This window comes from Triplophysa dalaica, chromosome 6 (assembly GCF_015846415.1).
Source record: "Triplophysa dalaica isolate WHDGS20190420 chromosome 6, ASM1584641v1, whole genome shotgun sequence".
Taxonomy (NCBI): domain Eukaryota; kingdom Metazoa; phylum Chordata; class Actinopteri; order Cypriniformes; family Nemacheilidae; genus Triplophysa; species Triplophysa dalaica.
Genome location: NC_079547.1, coordinates 12,397,674 through 12,419,999, shown reverse-complemented (window position 1 = coordinate 12,419,999; position 22,326 = coordinate 12,397,674). Strand labels below are relative to the sequence as shown.

Genomic DNA, 22,326 nt, shown 5'->3' with positions numbered 1-22,326 from the left:
CAGCAGGGCAGTGTTGGCTTTCTCACCGGGAGACTGCATTTATTTATTTGTTAATTAGATATTATTTATTAGAATGATTTTGCTTGTTCTATAAACACCATGCACTGTGCTGTGTTTTACCTTTGTGTTTTTCGTGTTTGCTCATGTAAAGCTGCTTTGGATCAATGCACATTGTGATAAGCGCTATATACAAAAACTTGAATTGAATTGAATTGAAGAAGCACTTAGAAAAAAAGGTGAGCTTAAAGCAAACTTACACACACGGCAGTTTGAAAAAGCAGCCGCAGCTGCTATTGCTGAAGCAGAAGTGCTGGAGGCAGCTGCTATAGAACAGCTTGGAGAGACAGATAGTAAAAGTTCCATAAGGTTGTCTGTACAAAATCTAGCACAGTTTTCTAGTGAAGGTTTTACCTCTACTGGCATGCAACACTCAGTCCCAAATCCACTTCCAGACATGAAGGGACTTGATCTCTCATGTCCACCATTGCCCCAACATAAAAAGGACAGTGGTGAAACAGCAAGAAGCTATATGAGAAGGAGTAATGTGCAGTCAATTGGGGCAGTCGTGGCCTAATGGTTAGAGGGTTGGACTCGTGACCAGAAGGTTGCCGGTTCGATCCTCAGGTCAGGCGGGTAACGATTGAGGTGTCCTTGAGCAAGGCACCTAACCCCTACTTGCTCCCCGGGCGCTGCAGCGATAGCTGCCCACTGCTCTGGATGTATGTGTGTTCACCACTTGCTGTGCGTGTGTTCACTACTCTCTGGATGGGTTAAAAGCAGAGGTATATCTCGGATATGGGTCACCATAACTGACAAATTGGTCACTTTCACTTTTCAATTTCACTTCAAGTGAAATCCGTGACTATGAGTTCAACGAGTTACCTGCTCAACATCCTGTAAGGAAAAGCACTAACTAGAATTATGTTAGCAATCATTTTATTTTAAGCTCTCCAAGAAATCCCTACCACCACAGTGATCAGCCACAAGGTGCAAGATTGCAGCATAATGATTTCCAGTCCAGTCGGTGGCAAGCAAACCCACCAACTCAGATGGACCTAACAAGTTATATACTGTGAAGAGAAATGGTAAGCTCAGGCCTATTAAAATTTGATGATCATGCAGAGAATTACCGGGCCTGTAAGGCATCCTTTCTTGGTGCCACTGAAGATTTTAATCTCTCACCCACAGAGGAACTTGACTTGCTTTGTAAATGGCTTGGACCATCGTCCTCAGAGCAGGCTTCAGAGCATTCCAAAATTATAAACCCAGAGCTGGTCTTAGAATGGTATGGGAAAGACTTCAGCAGAAGTAAAAGAAAATACCTTACTCAAAAAGGTTGAACAATTCCAAAGAATCTCAAGCCGTGATAACATTAAACTAAGGGAAATGTAAGCTTCAGCACAAGTTCTGCCGGGAAGACTCAATCTCATGTCACTTACTACGTATAGACCAATAACCAATCATCACTAACACTCGATATAAGATCGCCGCTTACCCTTTGCTTTCGTTCGCAGTTGAAGCAGCCGATATTCACACGCTCCGACCAGTCGTGATCAAGGATGTTACAGAGGATGATCATGACTACACGGCTATTTGCTTATCATGCTAGGATTACTCGACTGTGACCTTTTCAGCTTATTTAGGACTTGTTTTTCCAGAACGTCTGGGTTGTTTAATACATTCCGTCACTCAACTCTCATATAGTGATGGCAGGCGTTTCATTCAAAAGCCGTGCTGGAAAGTCTCAAACGCTGCATTTAGCATTTAAACTCCAAGATGCGTCCATGTTAAAGGTTTCAAAGTACTTTAATCTGAACAACTTCTTATGCAGCGCTTGTTCCTTAAAGTTACCACCAATTTCGACTTGATTTAAACGTTCATAAGACCCGATCACAAATGGTCTTTAGTAGGCTATAGCGCATGTTTACATCGGAAAAGCCGAGCAGCGCAGGGGATGTAAAAACTTTCCATAACTGTCCCTTGCTTTTATTGTTTTCCCTTTCTGGCGGATGTTCAGCAATGGTCAGCCTGACGATCGTGACAACTGATCCCAATTTACAAACTCTTTTCCGAAATATCATTCATTATCAGTATCAACATTCATGTCATGTTGTTCGATTGGAGGAAATCGGTCATACTTCCCTGCCATTTAACTGCAGAGTTTAATTATGACGGCAGATTTGTAGCAAGATACGGGGATTGTTTACTTCAATTTAGTCTCTGTCAGGCCTCACTTACGTTAAAAACGTTGGCCTGGTCAGTGCTGTAAATTCGGATAGTTCAAAGCTCATGGCTGTTAAAAGCGAGGCGTGCTCTGATTGGCAGTTAACCAGTGCGGAGTAATCAGTGGACTACTATGGCAGGATTCCGAGTCCACATCTTGGCAGTCACGTTGTTCTTAGGCTATGTTACATTTACATTTCATTACATTTAGGCATTTGGCAGACGCTTTTATCCAAAGCGACTTACATTGCTTTTATCCTATACATTTTACATAGGTATTTGCAATCCCCTGGGATCGAACCCACAACCTTGCGTTGTTAACGCAAAGCTCTTACCACTGAGCTACAGTGTGAACTATGTGAACTCAATGTTGCCGGGAACGAGTTTCAATCGCAAATAGACTAAAACTAAGTGAATGGGCAGTGTGCCATCGCTTTACGTCATGCATAAACAAGCACACAAACAAACCGCACCGTCTAGTGCTCTTGCAACTGTATCGCACCCGTAAGACCTCGCAGCACAGTAAGAGTGATTTTAAAGCATACAAGAGCTCTCCGGCATCACGGTTCTCCAATGTCATACGCACAAATCTGTGCGGCGCCGAACGATGCGGACACACCTCGTTTAGATGATAGACAAGATCATGATCCCTGCGATCCTGGTTAGAATGGATTTAGGACAGCTTCAAGATAGTTGCGATTTAAGATCGTCAGATCGCACACCCCGTCATCCTTATCACCTCAACATTTTATTGAGGCAAAAACAAAACTTTCTATTCGAAGTCAATTCGTTTACACATCATTCTCAGTCTCTTCCTGATGGCAGCATCTGGTACTCGTGTATATGGGGATGTTTAGAATCTGTACTGACATTTGCTTTCTAATCACTGCCTTTCATAGAAGTCAACATGGTCTCATACTGTTTTGTCCTAAAGATTTTAGCGAAGAAGAATTTCAAGAGTGGATTATGAACCATCGAAAGGGTATCTATACATTTAAGGCTGCTGGTTACAATTCCATACAAGCATAATTATGTTTTTAAACATTTTAGGGTGTAGGTTCAAAGTGTATAAATGCGCTAAGTACTTCATGACTGGACTCCAGCTGCGGATTTAATTAGACTCTCGCCGTAATTCCCGATGGAATAATTTCATACATATGTCAAATGCACTTAAGTTAAGTAAACGCGAAGGCTCAGCAAACTCAAGTCACGTTCAAGGTATTTTTCATGCATATACTGGTGGCATGGTCTTTCTTCTCAATAATTACTCTCAATCACGTTCTATCACTCAGCACTGTAGTTTCGTATGTGGGCATGGCGGCTTCAACTCCTTGTTGTGGCCTATCATGGTTTTCATTTATTGTTGCGGCCTATTGAAGCTTTCGTCTATTTGCTCAGGCCTATCAAGGCCTTCGTTCATATTGTGGCCTACAGTGGCTTTTGTACTATGTCATAGGTATCGAGGCCTTCACACCTTCGTTGCAGACTATGTCCCATGCAGTGGCCTATCGCGGTTCAAAATCCACGGGGTATTCAACAGTCCTCATTAGCAAATGTTTCCCCCTACGGTTCACTCCAACAATTTTATACACACAATGAAGCGCTCTTTCACAAGTAACATGGTAATATGTAGCTTAACTAATGATTTGGCGGGTTGTATGATTATCAAGTATTTCCATGCATCTACTGGTGGTGGGGGTGTCTCGTTTTCTCATTCATTATTCTACAATCACATTTCTACTAGTCTGTGCAGTCGTTCACTTGCAGGTATCGAGGCTCAATCTTCATGTCATGGCCTATCAAAGGCTTAGTCTAATGGTGCGGCCTATCAAAGCTTTCATCTCCATGTGTGGCCAATCTAGGCTTTCATCCCCACATTGCGGCCTATCGAGGCTTTCATCACTCTATGATCTATCAAGGCCTTTATCACTGCTACGGCTTCTCTAGGCCGTGGTCTAAGTAGTGGCTCGTCATAGGTATATCTTCATGGAATAATTTGAGCAGTCCTCTATTGGCTACAGTATTCGTCTACAGGGTTCGACGGCAGCTATCACGTGATGGGCAGATGGTGTTCCTCAACAATTGAATTCTACATAAGACCTGACACCAAAATCATCATCTACGCGTAGCAAGCTCTATCAGTCTCGATCAAGGTAATTTCATTTCATGCATATATATATATATATATATATATATATATACAGTTGTGTTCAAAATTGTTCAACCCCCAATGCTGTAAATGGTTTTAGGGAATTTAGTGTACATTTGTAATTGTATTCAGAATGAAATCCTACAAGGACTTCTTAAAGAACCATATGCAACTAAAATGACATCAATTAGTTTTGTAATACAGTAGTAAATGTTTCTTTTGTGAATTGTTCATTGACATAATTATTCAACCCCTTAAAGACTACCACTCTAAAGAACAGAGGTTCAATGAAGTGTTTTCAATCAGGTATTGAAAACAACTGTGGATATCAGGGAGCAGCAATAAAGCCTAATAAGCACCAATTAGGCAGCTTTAAAATGACTGTGATACTCAGCTCCTTCTAGACATTTACTGGTGTGGTTACAAACATGGTGAGGTCAAGAGAATGGTCCAGGAAGACAAGAGAACAGGTGATTACTCTTCACAGGAAGGGCAATGGCAATAAGAAGATTGCAAAGATGTTAAACATACCAAGAGACACCATAGGAAGCATCATTCGCAAATTCAAGGCAAAGGGCACTGTTGAAACGCTACCTGGCCGTGGCAGAAAGAAGATGCTGACTTCGACTGCTGTGCGCTACCTGAAGCGTAGAGTGGAGAAAAGTCCCCATGTGACTGCTGAGGAACTGAGAAAAGATTTGTCAGATGTGGGTACTGAAGTTTCTGCTCAGACAATACGGCGCACCCTGCGTAATGAAGGCCTCCATGCCAGAACTCCCAGGCGCACCCCCTTGCTGTCCCCAAAGAATAAGAAGAGTCGACTGCAGTATGCCAAAAGTCATGGGATAGTGTTCTGTGGACTGATGAAACAAAATTAGAACTGTTTGGGCCCATGGATCAACGCTATGTTTGGAGGAGGAAGAACAAGGCCTATGAAGAAAAGAACACCTTGCCTACTGTGAAGCATGGCGGGGGGTCAATCATGCTTTGGGGCTGTTTTGCTTCTGCAGGTACTGGGAAGCTTCGGCATGCAAGGTACCATGAATTCTCTTCAGTACCAGGAGATATTGGATGACAATGTGATGCAGTCCGTCACAAACCTGAGGCTTGGAAGACGTTGGACCTTTCAACAGGACAATGATCCCAAGCATACCTCCAAGTCCACTAGAGCATGGTTGCAGATTAAAGGCTGGAACATTTTGAAGTGGCCATCGCAGTCACCAGACTTAAATCCGATTGAGAACCTCTGGTGGGACTTAAAGAAAGCAGTTGCAGTGCGCATGCCTAAGAATGTGACTGAACTGGATGCTTTTGCCCATGATGAATGGGTGAAGATACCCGTAGATCGCTGCAAGACACTTGTGTCAAGCTATGCTTCACGTTTAAAAGCTGTTATAACTGTAAAAGGATGTTGTACTAAGTACTAAGATTGAATGTCACTTGGGGGTTGAATAAAACTGATAATGATGTGAGCTCAGAAAAGACATTTGTGGTTATTTCATTATAAATGTTATGTTATATTTGTCTGACCTACACGTGCCTCTTTGATTTAATTGTAAGCAGGATGACTGAATGATCATAATCAATGTCAAACCGACCAAAACAATCAATTTCAGTGGGAGTTGAATAATTTTGAACACAACTGTATATACAGTTGAAAGAAAAAGTATGTGAACCTTTTGGGCTTACTTGGATTTCTTCATAAATTGGTCATAAAATGTGTTCTGATCTTCATCTAAGTCACAACAATAGAGAAACATTATAAACATTATACGTTCTCATGTTTTTATTGAACGCAACATGTAAACATTCATAGTGCAGGGTGGAAAAAGTATGTGAAACCCTAGGCTAATGACTTCTCCAAGAGCTAATTGGAGCCAGGAGTCAGCCAACCTGGGGTCCAATCAATGTGATGAGATTGGATGTGTTGATTAAAGCTGGCCTATCCAATAAAAAACACACACCAGTTTTGAGTTTGCTGTTCTGAAGAAGCGTTGTCTGATGTGAACCATGCCTCGCACAAAAGAGCTCTCAGAAGACCTACGATCAAGAATTGTTGACTTGCATAAAGCTGGAAAGGGCTACAAAAGTATATCTAAAAGCCTTGATGTCCATGTGTCCACGGTAAGATAGATTGTCTACAAATGGAGAAAGTTCAGCACTGTTGCTACACTCCCTAGGCGTGGTCGTCCTGTAAAGATGACTGCTAGAGCACAGCGCAGAATGCTCAATGAGGTGAAGAAGAATCCTAGAGTGTCAGCTAAACACTTACAAAAATCTCTTGCACAAATCTACAATAAGGAAAACATTAAACAAGAATGGACTTCATGGGAGGACACCACGGAGGAAGCCACTGCTGTTCCACAGCACTACTGGCAAAACATTCTGTGGACAGATGAAACCAAAGTTGATTTTTTCATAGAGTTGTTTGGAAAGAGCACACAACGCTATGTGTGGAGAACAAAAGGCACAGCACACAAACATGAAAACCTCATCCCAACTGTGAAATATGGTGGAGGGGGCATCATGGTTGGGGGCTGCTTTGCTGCCTCAGGCCCTGGACGGATAACTGTCAACGATGGAATAATGAATTCCAAAGTTTATCAAGACATTTTGCAGGAAAACTTAAGACCATCTGTCCGCCAACTGAAGCTTAACAGAGGATGGACGATGCAACAGGACAACAACCCAAAGCATAGAAGTAAATCAACAACAGAATGGCTTCTACAGAAGAAAATACGCCTTCTGGAGTGGCCCAGTCAGAGTCCTGACCTCAACCCGATTGAAATGCTGTGGCATGACCTCAAGAGAGCGATTCACACCACTTTTGAAACACTTTTGTAAAGAGGAATGGTCCAAAATTTCTCCTGACCGTTGTGCAGGTCTGATCTGCAACTATAGGAAACGTTTGGTTGAGGTTATTGCTGCCAAAGGAGGGTCAACCTGTTATTAAACCCAAAGGTTCACATACTTTTTCCAACCTGCACTATGAATGTTTACATGTTGTGTTCAATAAAAACATGAAAACGTATAATGTTTGTGCGGTATTAGTTTAAGCAGACTGTGTTTCTCTATTGTTGTGACTTAGATGAAGATCAGAACACATTTTATGACCAATTTATGAAGAAATCCAAGTAAGCCCAAAGAGTTCACATACTTTTTCTTTCAACTGTATATAGCGCTTTTCACAATGTGCATTGTTCCAAAGCAGCTTTACTGTGGCAAACAGGAAAAACAGAAAAGGTAAAACACAGCACAGTGCGTGGTGTTTATAGAACAAGCAAGATCATTCTAATAAATAATATATAATTAATAAATAAATGCAGTCTCCCGGTGAGCAAGCCAACACTGCCCTGAAGTGGCGAAGAACCCAAACTCCAATGATTAATTAACAGAGAAAAAAACCTCGGGAGAAACCAGGCTCAGCCAGGAGGGCCAGATCCCCTCTGACGTGTCATAGCTGCACTCAGTGACCCCGACCAAAAGCCACCGAGCAAATATCCACGAGGAAGAGGGAGAGGCCACCATCTGCAACCCAGAAAGTCCCACTCACCGAAAACCGTGCAGGTTCAACCCGGTCCCACTCCGCGATCGAAACCAGTAAACAGAGGAACAACCAGGGAAAATAGTAATGGCATGTTGTTACTTTATTCCTCTGTTGTCCGACATCGACCACAAAATAAGGCCAAACCGGACCCACACAGTCCCAGCAGATGAATCCCCACAACCAACGAGCCCCCACCACTCCCCACAAACACCCACCCAACAACCTCCAATCAGGGCCACTGAATGTAGCTATAACTTCAAACTGCTGACATGTGATGTAAGTTTAGCATTAAATACCAAGTATTGTAACTTCAGCATTTATGTGACAAGTAGTCCGTCTTTGCTCTTGGTTGGGGTGAAGTGGTCTGAGCTGGGATGGTCCGATGGTTAGGTACTTCTCTTGGGTGGTGGTGGAATTATCTTAGATGGAGCTGGGATGGTCAGTCAGTCTGCATCTGTAGCTGGCGTAATCTCTAGGTGGGGATGGGCATATGTCGATCATCTGGACCTGGCGGAATTTCTTCCTACCTCGGGATTGGCAGAAGGAGAATAATTAGCATAGCTGCTATTCATTAACTATGCCTTAAGTGAAAGCTTGGCTGAAAAGATGTGTATTTAATCTAGATTTAAATTGGGAGAGTGTGTCTGACCCTCGAATAGTATTAGGAAGGCTATTCCAGAGTTTAGGGGCTACGTATGAGAAAGCTCGACCCCCTTTAGTGGATTTAGTTATCCTAGGTATCATCAAAAGTCCTGAGTTTTGAGATCGTAGAGAGCATGATGGGTTGTAATGTGATAAAAGCTCATTTAAGTAAGTAGGGGCTAAACTATTTAAAGCTTTGTAAGTAATTAAAGAATTTTAAAATCAAAACGATACTTAATGGGTAGCCAGTGAAGAGATGATAAAACTGGGGTTATGTGATCCTATTCTCTTGACCTGGTAAGAACTCTGTCAGCTGAATTCTGAACTAACTGTAGTTTGTTTATTGATGATACAGGACAACCACTAAGTAGAGCGTTACAATAGTCAAGTCTTGAGGTCACAAATGCAGGAATAAGCTTTTCTGCGTCAGCAACACATAAAAAAAATTGTAAGTTGAGCGCCAGTTGTGCGCGCACTGGTCACGTAGGAGATCGGGAACATATAAGCGAAGAGCGACCGGACCGTCGAAGAGAGAGGACCGGGCCCGGACATGTTTGTATTTGTATTTATTGTTTTGTTCGCCAGCGGTCGGCCGTGAGGGGCCGCCGGTTGTTATTACTTTATTAAATGTTTAAATGTCGTCCGGTTCCCGTCTCCTTCCTTCCCTGCTTTTAATATCTCTACAGTGCCCTGAGCACTATTCGGACCTCTAGTCGTTTGTATTAATTGCAGAGGTTGTCTGTGATCTTAATTCCGTGCAAATCGCCATCTCTGTGATTTGTTGGGCTCATACATTATTTTTCAAGGTTAAATACACCGTTTGCGAAAAATGGAGGCTGTTTTGAAGTGTTTTGGTATTATTTGGGGTGCTGGGTGATATCCATAAGTTATTTGGAGTCTCCCGTTTGTTTGTTTATCATGGAAACTCTTAACATTTGTGAACCGCGATCGCAGTGATCTTTTGTTGGGTTCGAGATCACTGATCTCAAATGCGGACATATATCAATAAATGCAATACAAGTATAGGCTTTACAAACTATACGCAAAGCCTTGCCATCACATCCGGGAAATAAGCCAGTAAATTTGAGTAAAATCATGCAGTGCATGTGCGTCACATGAAATACTGATGTGGGGAGGTCATTTATAAGTCACAGGAGGTCTCCAGATAATACTGATGCCGTGCGAAAACTTTGAATGGTGCTCATGTGTAACCTAACTTTACTTAAGCCGCCAACTACACAAACTGCTATACAATCAAAGCGGTGGCCCATTAGAACCGAGGGTTTGCAGAGCTGGCCTCAAAACCTGGGTAGAAAATACCATTACTAATTGATTTTGATGTTTTTGGATCTGAAAACCATGGAAACGTCATACGTAGACCTCATATAAAAGTATAAAACAATGAACAGCACCACTTCACCTTTAAGTGGGTAAAATGCTGTTTTAAGAAAGATGTATGTAAATTGTGTTTCCAATAAGATAATAAAGAAGAGCTGGTTTGTAGATCCATCTTAAAGGAAGTGAACATGTTTAGTGTGTTGCATGTAGTGATACGTTATACTATATATCTCATATGCTAGAATCCGATTGTAACAATTAAATAATGATCCAAATGCAAGTTAACTAACATTTTCTTTATTTATATGTTTAGTTTTACAGTGCTTTCTTCAAGTAAATCATACTCCAACGAAGTCTGGTATCGAAGTCTTTCTTGGAGGAACCTGTTAGCTGTCTACCAAGCTAGTCAGGCCCGAGCACATCAACAGTCACTCTAGTTGGGGCAGAACAGCATGACTAAACCCAAAGCACAGAAACAAAGACTGACTACTAGTGATGTTACGTTTTGTGCTTAGGCTTCGGACCGTGTGCCGAGAAAACCTGGAAGCTTTCAGTGAAGCACGTGTTCTTCACCGTTATTTCTAAAGCTTCATGGGGCTTCATCTCTCAACCACTACTGACAATTGACATGTGAAACACAAGGGCTTATAAAGACAGAACCAAACAGGGTAACAAGATACACCTGGGAGCAAATCAACAGGGAATCAATAAACAAAATAAACTACAACAGACTACAACACAGTCCACAATAAACAGGGAAACACAGACAGAGTCGTTAAAGTTTTGCAGCTTTTAGTTAATTTGAGAGGATTAGAGATTTTCTCAGATTGTTTTTAATATTACAATAGAATGCATATTAGAGAAACATGGGTGTGTCTAAGTAAAAGACATCAACCAATAGGCAGAATAAAGACAAAAGAATAATTACCAGCAGTTTTCAGTCAATAACCATTTTCTGTTACAAAAAGAAAATTCCCTTGGTATTATCATTCTTCACAATGAGAAGTGTGAACGGACCTGTTTTTTTCTGAAAGTTATCTGAGAAAACACATAGCAAATCACGAAGATGCTGTATTCTTGGGAATTTTTGGTCATACTTCAGTATAGGGGGCAATTGTCGCTATTAACAAGCAATTTACTACGACTTTTTTTCTAATAAACTCTTAAGTTGGTGCTAATTAATAGTTAGTAAGGTAGTTGTTAGGTTTAGGTATTGGGTAGGATTAGGGATGTAGTGCTTTATTAGTATTTACCTATTTACATAGGTAAGGTTATAGCGTTACTATTGCAATAAGGTGTTAATGCAACCTGTCTCTCATTACTTAACTTGTTGCGTTTGTCATAACATCACATGGCTTATATCTGGCCTACATTCCAGTACAGTAGGTGGCGGATATGCACCTCAAACGTGAATTGCCGCCTGCAAAAATACAAGAATGGGACAGAAGTGTGGTCGACTTCATGCGGTTTATGACATCGAAGTATCGCGAGAGCCATTAGAAAGCACTGCTTCCTCTTTCTGGTGTGATGACCTCAAGTCTCTCCCAAAAAATTCATTCCCATGTACCCTTGTTGACTCGTGTCTAGTGCCCCATATGTCTGCACTTCCTGACGTCACCATGTGTGGACTCGGAGGAGGTCCACAAGAACGGAGTATGCCATTTGGGACAGGGCCTTTGAACGTGCTGAAGTATTTCCAGAAAAGTGTGCCTTGTGCCTCAGACTTTCAGCCAATGGTCTGTGGGGTTGACGTCTGAGGCTCAAGGTCTTTGCATATACAGTCCGAAATTTTAGAATGCGTTGTTTTGTATTTGGCGCTCTTTTGTATGGTGTCTGAATTGTCAAAATGCCTCTGATAATGCTTTCGGACTCAATGTGCAATGGCCTTGAGACTGATCACCATGTAACTGACTAGGTTAAATATTCTATCAGTCTTACTTATTTGTCATTCACCTGTCTCTAGAAACTGCTAGAAAGGCAAAACAGAGAGTTTGGTACATTTACGAAAGATAGTTTACAAGAACAATGGGACCACGATAAAGAAATGAGAGAAAACAGAGAACGAAAGCTGAAGGAGAGAATGACCCAGAAGGTGAGAGTTCTTACTTTTTTACCGCTCCTTGCATAGATAAATTCATGGTTAATACAGTGTTGACTGCATAATTTAATCTCAAAACCTGACAATGACACTTTACCTACAATGCAGAGTCATTCACAAGCTACAAACACTGACACACAGATTTGGTTTAAGTTAATTCTCTTGTTTCTTATAATTGCTCTTTTTTTGTGTGTTCTGTAAACAGTATTCTGTTCTTTTATAGTGAGGTAGGATTTATTTCTAGCTATTCACATTTTTTTTTTAGGAAAGTGAATGGAGTAAGAAATTACAGGAAGTTCAGAATAAGTACCACGAGGATAAAGAAGAGGCAAGATTTTCTGGTGTTCAACTGTTTGTGCAACATGTCTGATTCATGTCAACACTCTATGTTATATCCTTTCCCACAGCTTCAGAGTGAGAACGCCAGACTTCTGAAGGCTCTGTCTGTGAAGCAGAACTCTGAACTCTCTCTCTCCTCTCAGATGAAACAGAAAGACAGACTTATAGCATCTCTGGTGGAAAAAGTGGGTTATTTACTTTCACTCGCTCACTCACTCGCGCACTCATTTGCGCACGCACGCACGCACACACACCTACACACAAACACACACACGCACACACACTGAAGTCAGTTATATTATTGTGGTCTAAATATATGCTATACAAATCTTAAAAGTAAAGTGTTACTACATGTTAGTAATATATTTTCATCCAAATAGCTATTGTCCTGCCCTTAACTCATGTCAGTGGTTAAGTTAAAGAGGCTGCTCAAACAAACAGAGCAGTTTTTTAAAACATAAAGGACTACACTGTTAACACTCTTCAGTACAGTCAACGTACAATATGAATGGCCTATACTAGTTTTCTTCGCATATTAAACTGAGTTATTGAAAAGTATTTTATCATCCATAAATTCCACATTTTACCATTTTTCTTAATATATATAAGTAAAATATCTTATAGTTATGTTTTTTTGATGATGTCATAAAATTAAAAGTACAGCTTTCCTGTAGCTCAGTGGTTATTGCATGGCGCTAGCAACACCAAGGTCGTGGGTTGGATTTCAGGGATTGCACATACACCGAAACAAATGTATTGTATAATGCAATGTAAGTCGCTTCGGATAATAGCATCTGCCAAATGTGTAAATGTCATAATTTACAAATAATTTTCTTAATGTTGCTTTACCACAGAATAAAAAGATGTCAGTTATGCCAGTCTCAGGTAAAAAAAAAATATAAAAGCCATTTGTACTTAAGCTTGATTACACAATTTTATATTTTAAAACCATATTAAGACCAGTTTAACCCTTTAGTGTTATTTAGTGTCTACTTTCATTTTTATGGATCCCATAGTTTCTCAGAAGCTCCAAGATTCTCCTAAGGACAGAGAAGAGGAATATGAGGAGAGTATGTGGCTCAGTTGTACACCGAACTATAGAAATAAATATGCACCAATCAGCTAATGAGTAATTAATATTTAAAAGCAGTAAAGCACTGTATGCTCAAGGCGCAACTATGCATGCCTTTCAGGCCTAGAAGATTCAGATGATATTATTGCAGAGCCACTTATTGAAAACCCACGGTTGGTGAGAGAGCTTCGAACCATCCTAAAAGAATCACTGGATGAAAAGCTGGAGAATATGGGACTGCGAAAGGTAGAACACACAGGCACGAGACTACAGTACATGATATAATGCCAAAGCATGGTTAGTAGCTAATATGCAGATTTTTTTGACAGGGTACCAAGGGCATATCCATGCAGACATTTAAGAATTTAAGTGCACTGTTGAGTGGTCAGTTGCTACAGAGCTCCAGAGAGCATCCAGATCTTCAGAACCTGAGAGACACCCATGCACATGAGGTCATAAAGCGAGTGAAAGTTCTACAAAAGAAACAGGGAAAAACTGCACCTCACACTTTCAGAAAAAGTGAGCAGATTGGTTAACTATATTCCTATACTACCCATAAAAAACCTATGTGCATTTTTAGCACAGATAGAATTACTTTGATGTGTATATATATGTTCGCAGGAGGAATGACAAATTCAACCCAAGTCAAGGAGAATAGACCTAGATCCAGGAAGGGCTCAAAGCCATCCACTCAGAGAACCAAGATCCAGAAGTCAGAAACATTTGTCCCAACCCCCACACCACGCTCAAGAGCACCTACTCAGACTTCACCAACACGCCAAAAAAAGACCAGGTAATTTCCCCAATTTTTCAAATACAATTGCAGCAATGTTGAAGGGCCATGCAGATTTTATCTATAGTTAATATCATCAGTGTGTGTTCCATGATAGTGTTTCTCTCTTCAGCACACCGCCTTTCAGTTCAGAGGAGGTTGAATCATTTGAGGACAGTGCTTATATCACCAGCTCAAGAGGCAAGCAATCCTTGTCAGTACGGCTTGTCCAATCAGGGTCACTGCTAAACCCAACAGCTGAGCCTGATTTTTCAGATAGTGAGCTTTCAGAGGTATCAGACACACCCAAAGCCCAAAAAACACTTAGCCCACATGGTGAGTAAAAATAAATTCCTATAATGAAAAGTAGACTTATTTGCTTTATATACAACAAGACTGTAATGTCACCACATTTAAAGGATTCATTATTGCAGGTTCTGTTGTCCAAACATTGACAATGAGTTTAGAGAGACAGCTCAGCACACCAACCAAGAAACCTGTAGGATGGACTGGAGTATTGCCTCCAGCCTCCAACCTCTCCTCTCGTCCCGCCATTGTAAAACAACGAGCGGTAAAAATTGCACGTATTCACAATTAATTTTCATTTCCCAACTTGTTGAATAACTTTTGGACTTGTGTGTACTAGCTGTCTGATGAAAAGAGTGATTTGGAGCTGTCCTCCATAGAAGAGCTCACAATCCCACCTGCAGGAGAATGCAGGAGTTCAGAGGTGGTCGGGACATCGGGGACCAGCGTGTGGAGCTCTACTGCTAGCAAAGCAGGAGCGTACTGAAGTGTGACGTAATATGCTTTTTTAATGCATTTATTTGTTGAAGATAACATTTTTACAGTTTACGGTCTTTGGGTTTCATAAATAAAAAAAGTTCATATTTAAAATGTATGTGCTTTATTTATGCATATGTTTTTAAAATAAATCGATGCTTTGTTGACACATATATTTCATCAGTGCTATGTGAAATTCAATATTATCAGTCAAACATCACAAACATATGTGTGTAAAAAAATTTAAACAGTGTTTTAAACAGTTATTAGTGTTAACAAAACAAAAATGTAGACAAAATGCATAAAGAATTGTAAAGATAAGGAGAAATCACATTTTCACAATACTATACTGATCCTAATTATTTTAATTTCACTGACAAGTACTGAATCTGTGGTAGATATATAATATTGGCTTTTTTAAATTGGACCTTCACACATAATCATATTTTTGGTTGGGGGCTGCTACTGTACTCTGAGCTTTGTAGGAGTCGTTGTAGTTTTTGGATTTGTCCTCTGACCGGTAGGTTGCTGCTTTATAAGCTGCAGTCTCGTATCTGGAAAAGTAAAATGCAAGCTTTTATCAATCCAATGCAAGAACAATTTAGTTTTGTTTCATAGTTTGTCTTTTTTTAAATGGTCTTGACAGTTAATCAATGTATATAGCCTGTTTTATCTTACCGCTGTTTCTCAGGCATCATGGAGCGACAAGCAACGCACATCAAAACCCCACCCACGACCAAAAGAGCTCCGCCCACCCATCCTACAAACAAGGCAGAGCCAAAGGTGTATCTAAAAAACACAAAAGATGAGGCATGTAGTTAATATGCTTTGGTATGGAAAATTTTTTTTAGTAAATTATTTTATTTAGATTTTATTGAATGAAATGGTCATCTTACCTCGGAGTCAGAGGTGAGCCTATAAATCCAGAATTACCGAAACCTCCAGGTCCACCTGCACTTGAGCTCCATGTAGTCATCATAAAGTTAGTAACAATGAGATTTGCAAAGATAGATACTCCAGCTATAGCACAGATTCCTGGAAAAAGAAAATAATTACAGTTATAACGCATGGAAATTAATTAATGCATGAAAATACAGAATTTAAAAAAATGTTTTACCAGAGAGAGCAAACATAATCCCTGTAGTCAGTGTCATAGTTGCCTTTACATTGTCCTCCATGTTACCTATTTTTAGACATTTTAGGGCAAAAATGCCAATCATAGTGGCAATGACTCCAAGAACAATTCCTACAATCATAAGTGCCCTCACTGCTTGAAAAAGACCTGTGGAGCAGAAACACATAAGAGGACACATGTTAGAGTTACAGTTAATTTTGCACTGCACATCAGCAGTCCAATGCCATTATACATGGATACTAGTCTTAAGATCTTATATAAATAATTAAATTATCATTTTTTTAACTGTATGGTTCTGATTAAAATACAGCAATTAAATTGTGATAAAGTACATAAAGTAACAACTGTGACTGTTCATGTCTATATCACTGCATTTCACCTATCTAATTACACATGACGTAAAAACACTATGGAACTTTTTGTTGATGCTGCTCTATTTTTTTGCACACAGTAGAAGTGAAGGGGTACTGAGGATGATAAGAGAAAGAAAGTCTAGATATATTTGATGAATAATACAAAATGCCAGAATGTTTTACTTTTATGTAAAGTAACCTTTGTCTATTTATTTTAAAACAATAAAATATGGACAAAAATACAATATACATTATAAAACATAACACAATATATTTTATATGATATTATAATATTTTATATTCATGTATATGTATAGCTTAATAATTATCTCCTGGGGCTTTATACTTTAAACATAAACATCTTACATTTAACTTGTGCATTTTACTTACATTCTTTTCGTATGTTTTGACATTATTGTTCTGGTATATTATCATTTTAAGTTTCCAGTTTTAATAATAAATAATATGCTTAAATTAAATAAAAATATTTAACTAAAAAATGAACAGTTTCTAACAATCCAACATACACTTTTAAAAATAAAGGTGCTTAAGGGGCTGTGTCCACAATGGTGTTTCTGCCAGCATTTACTTAGTGCGTCTATACTCGACTGAAAGCGACAGGAGTTTGGCTAAAAATGGAAAAATGCATAAAACCTAACAGTTCTTGCACCCCATCGACTACCATTGTAGGAAAAATGACTTTATATTTTTTTATTATGTTGAAGACAAAAGAAGATATTTTTTATTCTGTTGAAGACAAAAGAAAATATTTTGAAGAATGTAGGACGTTTTTCCTACTTTTGACTACCATTTTAATTTTTTCCTATGGCAATCAATGGGTTCCAAGAATTGTTTGTTACAAGCATTCAAGCATTCTTCCAAACATATTTCTCTATGTTCAACCAAACAAAGAAATAAATTCTGGTTTGGAACAACTAGATCTTGAGAAATTTTTGGGTGAACTATCCGTTTAAGCAATGTTCAAGAAAAACTTGCAATAATACTGTGTATTTTCATACCGTAAAATGTTTTTATTTGATTTATTTATATATTACTATTGTTTTATTTTATTATTATTTATCTTTTATAATGTATGTAATGTTGCTTTACAACAATGAAAATTTTGAGAAAAGGTCTATAAATCGTCACCTTGGAATTATAAGGTTATATCTGTAATCTGAGTTTTGAGAAATTAAGCTTTAAAGTATAATTTCATATAGTAAAAGGAAAAAATCTCTTTCTTAAATTATGAAGACAGAGACCCTTATCGTAATGTACAATATCAACGTTTTCTGAAAATTGTAAGTTGGGATTTTTGGAATAGTCAAAGACAGATAGAACATTCTATTTTTGAAAAATCACGTTCTGCTTAGAATTTTACGGTTCTATCTGCAAAACATTCAAAGAAGCAATACATTTTCAAGCAACAAAAACAGTTTTCTAATAATTGTTGTCGAAAAATGAAATTTGTATTTTTTCTTACTTTAAGACGCATCATTTTTGGCTTGTTTTAGTTAAGCATAAAAGGCTGTGATAATTGTTTTGTCTAGTGCAGATGCTAATTTTAGGGTGGTATATGGTGGGTATTTCAGCACATTATTGCAGGAATCTTTAAAGTTTCTGTTGGTTTAGACAGAAAGTAGCTACTGTAATCTAACCTAGACTTTATTCCACAGAAGGTGGAACAGGTAAAATTACTTTCTAGAGATAAGTACGGCATAAAAAACATAACAATGTTTATTATTGTCATTAAGAATGATGACCTTGTTGACTATATGGCCTTTAGAATTTAAGACAATAATCACATAATGAGAGTGTATGTAAACACAGCAATTAGGGAGCTGATGAAATAAAACATATGCCTGTACATTTTTTATATATTTATTTATAAATAATTACATACCAGGCAATCCCAAAATAGTAAAGTAAGGTCGACACTGTGTGGTACCATACGTAGATTCCACACATGAACGCCATAATCCAAAGTAAGCATATACGCTTGTTATTACAGTATAAGAACGGTCCTCAATACTCCACATATCCAATAGTGTAGAAGATGATATCAGAAACTGACCAAGGGCAGCCATTATAAATCCAAGTACCTGAAACATTGTGGCGGTCATTTTGTTTTTTAACGTAATGAGCACAATGCAAGTTTAGTTGCTCTTTAATAAGTAGGATAATAACAGGAAGCCACTCTTATCTTATGTTTGTTTAATTTGCTATTGTCTCAGTTTGAGCCATTGGTTGAATATTTCCGTGTTGGGTGTGGCTAGAAGCTTTAGTGTTTGCACTACTTTTAATCAATTCATTTTAAAGTTATAGTTTGCAATAAATATATTTGTTGTTTAATAAATCAACCCTGTGCAAAGAAAAACTGACTAACCTCACATTTTGTCCCAATTGAATTTTTATAGAAACCAGATCTCTTAGACTATTAATCATGATTTTGACAGATTGATTACCACTTCTTTGATCACAGTTTCAAACAAATACCACGGTTAAACTATGGATAAAGTAAATCTTTGTGTTTACCATGGTATAAGTAACCTTGAATTTATTGGTAAATCCGTGGTTTATATTTATAAGGCTCAACTGTACTCAAATTTGAGAACACAGAAATTTGAAAATAAAATCTTTGTTTTAATGTTAACACAGTAGCGTTTTTTCCTTTGTAGGGCAAAATATCACATATATTTTTTTACTTCTTGTGAGATAATGATTAATTGTTTAGTATAGAAAATGCCCTTTTAACTGATTTAACTTCAAATTTTAAACATATCCCTAACTACCCTGTGTTCTTTTTAGTCTCTATCTGATTTAGCTCTGTCTAGCAATGAGGGTACCTGGCAGGCCTAGGATGGTGAAATATGGTCGGCATTCAGTGAATCCTGAGCTTTGTCGCACACAAGACCTCCACAGACCAGCGTAAGTATTGATGGCTGTTACAGGATTGTCGGACAGGTCTTCTGTACTCCACATATCCATTCCCGTGCATGCAGTAATTCCTGCCACCCCCAGCAGACCGACCACAAACCCCATCACCTGACACAAGGTTGCAGACATGGTGAAGCTTTGTAATATGTAGAGGTACGCAATGCCTTTGTCCTGCTGTTTTCCTCAGTCTGAAAAGGTTTTAGGTGGTAGTGTATAGTGTGCAAAGGTTTGACCTTGACTAGAGCTATATTTTCTGCATCCCTTTGTGTGTTTGAGTCTAGTCATCAAATGGGTGGGACACTAGTGTAACTGTTGCATACAGGAGATTGGACAGAAATCCATATGACGTTATAGCGAAACTCAGATATGGAAATGTTGTAGGGAATTTTCAGAAAGGAAGTTGTTTTTGAATATTTTGTGTACAATTTATGTGTATAGTTCTTTATTCAACAGGGTTTTAGTATGAATACGGACCACCCAAGTGAATCCAGCTTTGAAGGTGCATATAATTGTATCTTGTTTTTAGTGTAATGAAATTAATTTAAATATATAATGCCAAGTATTATTTATTATTATATGAATGCAAAGTAGTACACTTGGATTTCTAATATACTTTCTTCACAGTAGTCTTTCTCTTATTTTGTGTTAGCACCCAGCATAACGCTTATAATAAAGTACAGGTCACTGGTGAAACCAATCACTGGTTTCTTTTTGGCTGATCTTGGGTGGAGCTGTAACACAAGTTTATCACATCAACGAATGTAAACACTGATAGTATTATTATCAACTGAAACCAATGTGCCTTGGACCGATACTGCATACACTAACATTTATGAGTCATGAAATGTCATATTGTTTCCATTTTTGGAAATCTTGAGTATGGTTTTCATTTATTCTATCATTCTATCATATATCGTATTTACACTATAATTATTTTTATTTGTCATCACTCGTCTGAATAATATATAAAATTCACAGAAAAACAACAACTTTGATTTGCATTTACATTACATCTTATTTAACATTTTTGTTTTTATTTATTTATTTTAATTTGATACATAATGTGTCTGTTTGTCTATGTAAAAAAGGAAAACAAAGTATCATGGATGACAACATCTGGTGGGTTCTACATTCATTTTCACAGGACTTGTACAAAGAACCAGATTTGTCTGTGCAAATGTTTTAGCAAACATTTCTTTCGTTTTCCATTAACGGTTTGTATACGGAAACTACAGTAGTATGTTTTGTCTTTTTTTTCTGCAGGTAATGTTGGCTGGTTTAAAATTTAGACCAAAAGAATGTTTCACACTGTTGACAAAATCTTACAGGTTCCTTGTATACTTGTACTTTTTTAAAACAGTTTTGACACAGATAATTACGGTGTGGGTCTATTAACCTTTTACAAAGGCTGTATCACACAATATTTTGCTAAAACACTTACTGGTCTTCCTTTAAGGTTCAGTCAATGACACGCAAAAGTCAAGCAAAACAATTGCTGCTGAGAAAGTAATCAGTTCTTATGTTTGCTGTGTGTGACAATTAATAAACACAATTGATTTTGACATACATAATAAATAAATCCAAAAATATGTAATGATTAGAACATTATTATAGTGATGTTCTGAAAAAAAAAAGAACAGAGACTACATCCCCACAATGACCAGGCTGCCTGCTCTTATCTCTGTCAACAGAGTTGGGTTCCTTTTTATTCTTATCAGTACACATTCATCTCAAAATGAGATTAAATGTTGAATCATACCTCTCTCCATTTCTCACCTGGCAACGCACAACCTACCTTCATGCTTCTAGCAGGTTTCTGGCGATTGTTTGTCCTATTTTGTGACATGACCTAGAATGGCTTCCATCCTCATAAAGAGACATAAAGGTTTCTTGCCCTTTAAATTCTCTCTGTGCCTGTGAGCTCTGATAGCCTGAGCAGCTGCAATCATTTTGGACCCTCCATTAGTGAATTCTCAGAGAAAAGAAGCCGAGCTGTGCTGTGTTGGCCAAGATGAAAGACTTCAGGGAAAATTGTGACAAATAGGGTGTCATTTACAGCCTTTTACCCATGGTTACCTGGCTTAGGTCCTCAAAAACTTTCCCTGCCAACCAAGATTGATGATAAACCGTTATTGCAACCCAGTTGCCACTAGAGGGCGCAGTGTGAACAGAGTAAGATGCTTGTATGACAGCAGGGCATGAATTTGCAGAGGCTGATAAGAGTGTTTCCTTTCATGCGCTTTTCATTCTCTGATGCCCCAAGCGGAAAGAGTTTGTTTGTACTTCTCAACAGGCCTTGAGGATTTCTTACTGAATGTGGGCCAGTCAAGAAGAGGACAATTAGGATTTTTACCCACATTTCACACTAGAAATAAGTGTTGAAACAGTGAATTCATAGAGCCTCTCAATCTCTTTCATTCGCCATTCTTCTTGGGTCTTGTTCTTTATCTTCTGTCCATCCTGATGCTCCATAATGCCATGGCTGCTGCTTTCAGCTGACAGACAGAGAATTTGAAATCCTCTAAGATGACTGCCTTGGGGCCTGGCTTCAATACACATTATCCACTAATACACAACACAGAGCAGCCAATTGAACATTCAGTGCAGCGCTCACAGAAAATACAGGATACAGTGTATTCAAATTACATTGAAAAAGATTTTTGTTCTAACACAGTGGGAGCGCAGACATGGTCCCATCTGTGCATCATGATAAATAGGCTTAAGTTCTCAAGAAAAGGCTCCAGGAAGATATTTAGGACATTTTTGTCAAATACTGATAGCTGAACCCAGTATACTGACCTGCACGCCCAGAGGCCCTTGCATAACATGGTCACAGGTAAATTGAAGTTGTGTGATTTTTCAAAACACACTCCATGTTTTGTGTGCGTTGGTCAAAATACATATATTTCCATAGGAAACTCAATCTGAAGCTACTTTT

General features: G+C 38.6%; 2 protein-coding genes across 2 annotated transcripts in view; one reads left to right on the top strand and one right to left on the bottom strand.

Moving 5' to 3' along the window:
• The window catches only part of dzip1l (DAZ interacting zinc finger protein 1-like), a 46,676-nt gene extending 30,626 nt beyond the window's left edge, over window positions 1-16,050 (top strand). The window contains exons 6-17 of the mRNA XM_056751167.1: window positions 11,863-11,991; window positions 12,263-12,325; window positions 12,405-12,521; window positions 13,191-13,221; window positions 13,353-13,406; window positions 13,530-13,654; window positions 13,738-13,927; window positions 14,030-14,201; window positions 14,314-14,516; window positions 14,615-14,751; window positions 14,827-14,981; window positions 15,655-16,050. Coding sequence (XP_056607145.1) covers window positions 11,863-11,991; window positions 12,263-12,325; window positions 12,405-12,521; window positions 13,191-13,221; window positions 13,353-13,406; window positions 13,530-13,654; window positions 13,738-13,927; window positions 14,030-14,201; window positions 14,314-14,516; window positions 14,615-14,751; window positions 14,827-14,973 — 1,368 coding nt within the window. The 3' untranslated portion in view covers window positions 14,974-14,981; window positions 15,655-16,050. The remainder of the gene's footprint in view (window positions 1-11,862; window positions 11,992-12,262; window positions 12,326-12,404; window positions 12,522-13,190; window positions 13,222-13,352; window positions 13,407-13,529; window positions 13,655-13,737; window positions 13,928-14,029; window positions 14,202-14,313; window positions 14,517-14,614; window positions 14,752-14,826; window positions 14,982-15,654) is intronic.
• On the bottom strand, window positions 15,394-19,517 carry LOC130424986 (claudin-18-like). The gene is made up of 5 exons (XM_056751014.1): window positions 19,298-19,517; window positions 16,081-16,245; window positions 15,860-15,998; window positions 15,642-15,752; window positions 15,394-15,517 (listed from the first exon to the last, which is right to left on the bottom strand). The coding sequence occupies exons 1-5, from the start codon at window positions 19,515-19,517 to the stop codon at window positions 15,394-15,396; spliced, it is 759 nt and encodes a 252-aa protein (XP_056606992.1).
• Between the last annotated feature and the right edge of the window lie 2,809 nt (window positions 19,518-22,326).

Excerpts from the sequence above, each read along its gene's own strand:
- LOC130424986 (XM_056751014.1), bottom strand. The coding sequence starts at position 19,517 with ATGTCTGCAACCTTGTGTCAGGTGATGGGGTTTGTGGTCGGTCTGCTG. Across the intron at positions 16,246-19,297 it reads CACCATCCTAGGCCTGCCAG|GTCTTTTTCAAGCAGTGAGG; the intron begins GTACCCTCATTG and ends TCTGCTCCACAG. Across the intron at positions 15,999-16,080 it reads GATTATGTTTGCTCTCTCTG|GAATCTGTGCTATAGCTGGA; the intron begins GTAAAACATTTT and ends TTCTTTTTCCAG.